General features: G+C 37.8%; 1 protein-coding gene across 1 annotated transcript; it reads right to left on the bottom strand.

Moving 5' to 3' along the window:
* Positions 1-1,511: 1,511 nt before the first annotated feature.
* Positions 1,512-8,584, bottom strand: LOC141325683 (uncharacterized). Its single transcript, XM_073834444.1, has 2 exons — positions 8,357-8,584; positions 1,512-3,285 (listed from the first exon to the last, which is right to left on the bottom strand). Exons 1-2 carry the CDS (start codon positions 8,520-8,522, stop codon positions 2,366-2,368), a joined length of 1,086 nt encoding a protein of 361 aa, XP_073690545.1. The 5' UTR covers positions 8,523-8,584; the 3' UTR covers positions 1,512-2,365.
* Positions 8,585-8,916: the final 332 nt, after the last annotated feature.

The raw sequence follows: 8,916 nt of genomic DNA, 5'->3' as shown, positions 1-8,916 counted from the left end.
TTGAACTGAACTAAACCAATGTTAACCAGTTCACGGCATGCAAAATATCTGACAAAGTCTGATATCTCCGTTTTATCTAGTCGAGAAGTTTGAGGTGATTGAATTGCCAATGTAACAGGTGGCGTGCTGCTTTGGGTGAAATGTGGCTTTCTCCTTTGTTTACCATGATGTGGGCGTCTATTTTTGGCGCGGCGCCCTCACGTGGACGATTATAATATGAAAGGCTGGAATAGTTCCTGGGCGTGATCTAATTAAAACTAATGAAGCAGACAGGAGAGACTGGACATCGTGTTGGTTTCATACAGATTACTTTATCACAGAATATTTGATTTCGATAAAACTTACTTCGTTTGAAAGTATAGATATCAAGCTTTCTCTAGATATATTGCTCATGTCTCTGTGTTGTGTATTGGCTGAATTATAGTCTATTTTAATGACGCGTTTCTGAATGAAGATTATGGAGATCAACGCAGCAGACAAGACACCCTTTTTGTTTTCTTTATTTTGCAAAATCACAATGTTTTTGGTTTTGTGAGTATATGTAAATAAAAGTAAACCCTTCACAGTTTCGATTGATGTATTGCTTTTATCTGTACAATCAGAAATGATCGAGTAATTAAAGTTCCTTTTTGGGAACTGTCACAAAACGCGTATATGCATTTGTCGACCCCAGGGGGTAAACATGCTCACAGATGTTTTGTTTTTGTTTTTAGTGATCTGAAACCTGCTCAAAAGATGAATCCTGCTGACATTTACTTGAGTCTCTTCAAACTTTTCCTACTGTACCAACTTCAGATGTTAAAGAAGTTCACAAGTGAATCTCAAGTTATTTTGCGTGATAAATAAATCTATTCAAAATAATCTACCAACATATTTTCTCCTTACATTCCTCCTTCATCTGACTGAAAGGCTCATTATGCGGCTCATTATGCAGGTCTTTGTCTTCTCAGGTATAAATCACAGCATTATTCATGATCATTCACGCCTTCTCGCATGCTGCCATTCTAAACAAAAAGTGTCTTCAAAAATTTTTATCTATATACTGTTTTGTGGAAACAAGTGAACTAGATGATTTTCACATTATTTGGTAGAAAAAACTCTAGCCTACCACATCCAATTCTCAAAAGTCTTGTGAACAAATATTCTGAATGTTTCATGACCTTATTTCAGTGACTTCAAAAATTTAGTTTTTCACTAAGCATGCATAAATGTTATTTTCTCAAAAACACAAATGTGTACATTCATGTTGCTTACATATCATTGTAGCCCAATATGTGCTGATTACAATTTAATCAGATTTAAACCATTCATATGTTTTTAAGATACTGAAAAAAGCACAAATGTCAGGGCATGTCAAAACTTGTCCAGGGCCCCAAAACACCCTCAGGCCCCAAAGGGTTAACCTATGGATATGCCTAAGAATGGAACGGCTTATCCTTTTTCTACAATAACCTGATTTCCTCCCCAAATGATATACAGATATTTATCGATGCTGCCCCCTCCATCGGGTTTGGACGTTTTCTCCAAGGCTATTGGTTCACTTCCACCCCCCCACCCCCCCAGTTCCTCCCTATTTAGAGCTGATATTCCCATAAACCACACTTTGAGACCTCCCATAGAAGCTTCTCTTAATTCCATTTTATAAGCCATCTCCCCCAGGACCCTTCAGTCATATCCAAACAGCATAGAAATGTCTTAAATGTCGTTCCCTGATTTTTCCCTGCTATCTATTACCTCATTTATCTCTTACCTCAACATTATTAAAAACCTCCAAATTGGCTCAAAGAGTACCAAAGCAGGATTCAATTTTCCATAAACTTCTCTATGGCTCACCTTCACCCAATATAACCAATTCCTGGACGTCGCTACTAATCAAAGGCATCCAAAAAAAAAACCATACCACTCGCCCTGACACCCGCCAACCTATAACCCTAAAAAATTCTGAACGATTGCATTTCCACCCTCCATAAAGGCTACCAGTGCATCCACAAGTTAAAAATGCTAACGGTGTCCTTTATTGTGCTTAAATCAAAACACAGTGTACTTCCTGTGAGCTCTCCTTTCAATTTATAATACAGAAATGTGAAGTTCTTACATTGTAAACAGAGCAAACAATTTTTCCATAATCCGTATTATTCCTTGCACGTTTATGCATTAAGCTCAGTCCAAAGAGTTGAACAGTGCTCTGTCTTGCAGATTCTGAAAGGGGGTTGTAAACTTTTGACCTCAACTGTAATTGTGGTTGGAACAATGGGGATGGCAAGAAACAAACAGCTTTGTTGTGGTCAATCAGAATCAAGGACCGGAACTGTCCCTTCTCTACATTTAGTTTGAAACTCTGTCCATGATAAGGGGATCTGTTAGGCTACTCTTTATTGTGAATCTTCATGTGCCTGTCAAGGCTTCCTTTTTGACTGAAACGGTTTCCACACTGTTTGCATGTGTAAGGCTTCTCTCCAGTGTGACTTCTTGTGTGTTTGTTAAGGGTTCCTTTTTCAGTGAAACTCTTTCCACACTGTTTGCATGTGTAAGGCTTTTCTCCAGTGTGAACTCTCTTGTGAATGTTAAGGTATCTTTTAAGAGTGAAACCCTTTCCCCACTGGTTGCATGTGTAAGGCTTTTCTCCAGTGTGAATTCTTGTGTGCTTGTTAAGGCTTCTTTTTTCAGTGAAACTATTTCCACACTGTTTGCATGTGTAAGGCTTCTCTCCAGTGTGAATTCTTATGTGTCTGTTAAGGTTTCCTTTTACAGTGAAACTCTTTCCACACTGGTTGCATGAGTAAGGCTTCTCTCCAGTGTGAATTCTCATGTGTCTGTTAAGGCATCCTTTTTCAGCGAAACTCTTTCCACACTGTTTGCATATGTAAGGCTTCTCTCCAGTGTGAATTCTCATGTGACTTTTAAGTTGTGGTTGTTGTTGGAAACTCTTTCCACACTGTTTGCATGAGTAAGGCTTCTCTCCAGTGTGAATTCTCGTGTGCATGTTAAGGCTTCCTTTTACAGCGAAACTCTTTCCACACTGTTTGCATGTGTAAGGCTTCTCTCCAGTGTGAATTCTTATGTGCCTTTTAAGGTCTCCTCTTTCTTTGAAACTCTTTCCACACTGACAGCAAATGAAAATACTCAAAGTTCCAGTCTTTTGAGCTCTTTTTTGTTTAAAAGTCTTTTCAGACTGTAAGGAACAAAAAGATTTTTCTCCAGACACGAAATAATGAAGATTCTCAAACTGATCTTTCTCTTCAGTTTCATTCAGTACTTCTCTCTCTTCTTTCAGCGCTGTTAGGTCTAAGGTGGAAAAACAAAGAGATAAAAGTTAACATCAAAGCATGTAGATATGTAATGCATGTATATCCTATATCAGGGTGTCCAAACCTGATCCTGGTCGGCCGGTACCCCTAAGAGATTAAGTTGTCCGTTATACAATTAATTAAATCTAGGAAATCTATATAGACTGACCTCAATTATTATATACCTTGTTTATGTCTCCTAGGGGATAAAATTCATCAAATTTAGAGAGAGACTAGGAAAAAAAGAAAGGGGACAAACTCCCCACTCAACCAAGAGATGGAAAATTCAATCACACAATAATTTTTTCTGTCATAAACGTTGGCTGTCACACTTGACTTTTTATATGGAAAACACCAAAACACCAACTGAAAGTGAAAAAGTGAAAGTGAAGTGACTGCCAAGTGTGATGAATTGTGCTCTGTAGTTAAATCGTATCCACACAAAGTCAGAGCTTTCTCTATTCAATCTTTTTTCCCCTTGTCTCAAGAAATATCTGCATCTGCATGAAACCAACACAAAACTATGTAGTATATATGCCAGAGAAGTATTCAACAGTAATTCTGTCACAGAGATACACTTAAAATGGAAAAGAAAATTTTGGAAATGCCCATAACTTGCGTGCAGTATTCAAAAAAAAAAAAAGAACATGAAACAATGCATTTATTATCTGTGTTAATGTTAGATAATAAAAAGACAGTCATTCAGTGTTTGTTCATGTTTTACAGAGTCACTGTACACACGAAACCGCAAGGGTGTCGCTTTCAGATTTATCCACTCTGGGACCCGGTTTAATTAAGTATCTGTTTCACTCTCCCAAAACACCAGATCCGTCTGGAAGAAACGCCTATTCAATACAAAATGTATGCGTATACAACCTAAACAGATCTCTGTGTGGACAAGGCCTTAGTTGTATGTAAGATTTGTTTTTGTTTTTTTTGTTAAAGTAATTTATTCACAAGCAATATTCTCATCAGTTTCATCAGCTCAAGGCTCCAAAAAGTATCAAAAAAGTATTTTAAACAATTTGCATAGCAAACGTCACACACTGTGTAAATGTTTTAATAAAATAAATGTAAGAAATAAACTAAAAAACTAAAGTGTAAAGTTGTCTCCAGAAAGTAATTTCCCATTCTATCTTTTAGGCTTGGTCTACAATAATAAGTTTCCATTTGAAGGCCTCTGTTTTGGTCTTCCATCCACACTGAGATGGCATTTATGTTAAGGAAAACTGAGCTTTTTGAAAGCGCTCTCCGAAGTAGATAATTGAAAAAATGTACTTTCCGTCTTGTTGCACACCCTTGGACTTTACATTTTGGTTTTTCCCAATGGTCATTCCCATCACCTGACGTTGAAATTAGCACTCCTTTATAAGTTTGATTTCTGAGTTTCTCTGTCCGGCTTAAACGTTACCTATTGTATGTGTGTGTTCCAGTCATCCTGTCTGTTTGTTAACCTGCCTGAGGATTTCTCTGTCCGTTCTTTGACGCAATCTTAAACATGGCATACAGAGTGCCGTCGTCTGAGGACGGCCCTTGAGGCTGTTTCCTGGAGAAACTCGCCAGTGCCACTCTGGACCCAGAGCCAAGTCAGCCACCACCCCGACATGCGGGGCACGAGCCCCAGCTCACCAACAACAGAGAGCCAGAGTCCACTGCGACAGAGCCATTGCCTAGAGGAGTGACAGCACGGACAACCGTCACGGAGGTAGAGCCAAGCCTGTTTGACCAGGTGCATTAGCCGGTCACTGTGTGCAACGGCAGAGATTTTAGTGGGTAGTGAGGGTGCTGACGACAGCACTGCACCGCCACTGAGGGTGAGGTAAAACTGGACCTGGGACAGCTAGTGATGAAACAAGATTTGATTGATTTCACTGAGAATACAGACATTAAACTTCCTGTGTTTCCTCTACTGTGGATCTTCATAGATTTCCCACCCATCCTCCCTCAGTTGCCCCTGTTTAGCAGCCCTGCCACCGTCACCCGTTGGTCCATCAGCTCCATTGGGCTCCATCGTCCCTACAGCTCTGCCTTGGTCAGTCATCGTCACAACTTCACCTCAGGACTCCACTCCTCCGGCTGGCCCAAGGCCCCCATTACCATCGTTTTTTTTGTCTGTGCAAGGTCACACCTACTGGGAGGGGGGTGTAATGTCACGCACTTGATATTTGTTTTGCTTTTTCCCAAGATTCATCGTTACCTACTATTTGTGTGTATGTTCCAGTCATCCTATCTATATGTTACCCTGCCTGAGGATTTTATTAAAGACTTTAAATTTACTCCAATGCAGCTTCAGGGAGCGTAGGACTAAACTAAAAGATGAGAAGGGAACTCTGACGCTCACCTTGAGGATGTTAAACTCATAGGTAGAGATGCACAGATTGCAATTTTCTTGGCCGATTCTGATTCCGATTTTTCAGTGAGTGTGACCTGCCGTTTCCGATTTTTGCTGATTCCGATTTTATTTTAAGAGCTGTAATGTATGCATAGGCCTATAATTAAATTTATTTTATAATAAAATAAATTTTTAAACATTACAGGATCTTCTTACAACAAGTGCTTTGTGCCTCCGAAAAAAGGTATAAAATTATTCCCTGTAACTAACATAGTAACATACTAGCAAAAATATTTTCCTCAAAGTATTTTTTTTTTATTATAATAAAAGAAATGTATAAACATTACAGTATCTTCTTATATTAAAATAACTTTAACAAAATAAAGTGCTCTGAGCCTTGAAAACATTAGAAATAAAATATAAGTAACAAAGACTGCTTACTTACAAAATCTACTTTTCTTCAATGAATTTTATACGGAATTTTAAAAAAAAACATTTAATATATAAAAACAACATTATATATATATATATATATATATATATATATAACAACATATTATTATCTTTAATAACAAAAAGTGCACTGTGTCTTAAAACAGGTAGAAATAACAATGCTAGTACTAAATGCTATTACTTGAGCATTAATGCCAAATTTTTCTTGATAAAGAGAAGTATTTCTGCCTTGTCACCAGTTAATCCAGAGGTACTACACTTCGGAACATTCATTCACATATTTGAGCTATACTCCACCGCACACAGCGTCTTCACACACAGATGAAACTTACTAGAGAAGTGTAGCATAAATGCATCTGTAAATAAATACAAATTAAATTCGGCGCGCACGCTTAAATTATCTTCAAATGAAACATAAATTATGCTCGCTTCGAACTATTAGTGTGTGAAGACGCTGCATGCGGTGGCGCAGCGCAAATATTTGAATAAATGAAAGTGTAGTAAACCTCAACGGACTTTCCCTGCTCAGGGAGTAGGGAGTAGGGAGCTATGAACACTGTGCAGGGGCTATGTCAATCGGAACACAGTTCATTGACGGTGCTTACTTCTAACGAGCAGGTTATCTGAATCAGGTGTGTTAAGAGAGACATACAAAATACGCAGAGCGGGGCGCGATCTTCCACATGTCCAGCCAAGCCAAACAAGAGCATGGTTCGTGGTTGTTCCCTCACGTTGTATTTTGGCCTTATAAATGTTACAAACTGCGATCTTTGTGTCATCTTCACTCACACCAATAACATGTTTACACGCCTCTATGAATGCGCGCTCGTGGCTGTGACGTAACAGCATGCGCCGCTGGCAATAAAGGGATCGGCTAGGAATCGGCAAGAGGAGAAATTGACCGGCCGGTCACCGATCCAGGGCGATCATGCCAAAAATCGTCCGATTCCGATCACTAGCCGATCAATCGGTGCATCTCTACTCATAGGCGACTCTTGAGAGTGAGGAGAGCACTGCTGTGCTCAACTACACAAGACACCTAAAAGGGAGGCAAAGATGGACTAACAACATGATGAAACAAAAAAATGATAGGAGCTCCAGAGAGCAGTGAAATAAAAAGATTGATTTTGAAATATAAAGTGCTCATGTTTGTTTAACAAAGCCTTTTGGAAAATCTATTTGTGGTGGTCAGTTTTGATATTGTGGTCATGATATATGATATTTGAGTCACCACAAATAAATCAATGCATAGGAAACACAACAACCTCAGCCCAGTTTATGCCTACTCATCACCTTAACCTTAAGTTGGGGTAGAATTAAATGAATGCCAAAGCTCATCCTTCTGTTTTTTGTTCCCCCTCCATCACCTCAAGTACCCTAGTTTGAGAACCACTGGTTTATACCGTGCTCATCTTAAAATACAGTACCTTGCTGTAAGTTTGACCTATGCCTCATGAACAGTGGTCATGTATTTATTTAGTTGATTATATTGATATTTGTTACGGTCATCAGTTGGAGTGCCTCTGAACTCCAGTAGATGGCACTCCAGTACAGACTCTGTCTTTGTTCACTAAACCTACCATGTTTCACCTTTGTCTGTGTGCAATTGGATCCTCGCTTCAGTCATCCAGACTCATTCCATTTACAATATTACTTTAATTATTTTCTTCATCACCTCTCTTTAACCAGTAATTTATTTTATACATTTTCTTTTTCTTTCCCTTTTTCCTCATTTTCCTCCTTCTTCCTTTTTAACTTTATATACACAAGATATAAAGGTGTACAACTTATGCATTACAATCTTACACCTCACATAATTACATCAGAAATTAACTTCAATGTTAATGCTTTTGTTTTGGCTTATTTTTTGTGTTTGTTTTATTGTCAGACCTGCTTTATATTTACAACACAGTTTTCTCCTATTTTGTACAGTTTTTTCTGTATGTCCTAAATTGTCTTGGTCTACAAAAAATGGTAAATTATATGATCTTACTACAAGAAGTGCAAGAAAAAGTATTATCTGCTACATTTGTATAGTCTCAGTGAACTTTTTATGAGGTTTAGGCTAATTCCAGATTAATGCTACAATTTAAATGCCTGATGTCATAATAACAAATAGCCAGAGTAAAATCAGGATCTTCTCAGCTGCACTTAAAGACAGCGTTAGTATGTGATCTCAATTTCTGTCAAATTTCAAAACATTTCTACACTCGTGTGACATTATTCATAAATATTCTATATATTAATTTCTATAATGAGTTCAGCTTTAAGAATAAAAACCAACCTGTTTGTTCCTCAGTATCTTCATGTTTGACTCTAAATGCTTCTTCAATCTTCATGTCTTCATTCTCCTCTTTAATAAACACCATCTGTGGTTGTTCCTCAGTAACTTCATGTTTCAATATTTCTTCAATCTTCATGTCTTCACTCGCCTCTTTAATAAACGCCATCTTTATAATAGTGTCACATGGATCTCTGTTGATTCTCCAGGAGTTTTTCTGTGTTTGAACACTTTGTCCTGTTTAAGATGACAATAATTAATAGAAAGAACAATCAATGCAAACTCAATCTAATATATGAAATTTATAAAATAACCTTAGCCAGAAGTTTGATATAAAAGACTATAGACTATATTGATCTATATTTGGTATTCAATTATTTGTTTATCATATCTAATATATTACACTTTCGTGAAATCATTCTCGGTTGCGATTCACTCGTGTTTGTTGTTGTCGTTTGTAGTCCGCGTGCCGCTGAATCGAATCACTGAATCATTTCACAAATGATTTGATTCAAATGATTCGGATTCTCAGTTTCTCTCATCAATTGAATTCTTTTCATCAC

This window comes from Garra rufa, chromosome 2 (genome assembly GCF_049309525.1).
Source record: "Garra rufa chromosome 2, GarRuf1.0, whole genome shotgun sequence".
Taxonomy (NCBI): domain Eukaryota; kingdom Metazoa; phylum Chordata; class Actinopteri; order Cypriniformes; family Cyprinidae; genus Garra; species Garra rufa.
The sequence above is the reverse complement of the archived record's forward strand: the minus strand, read 5'-3'. Positions and strand labels throughout refer to the sequence as shown.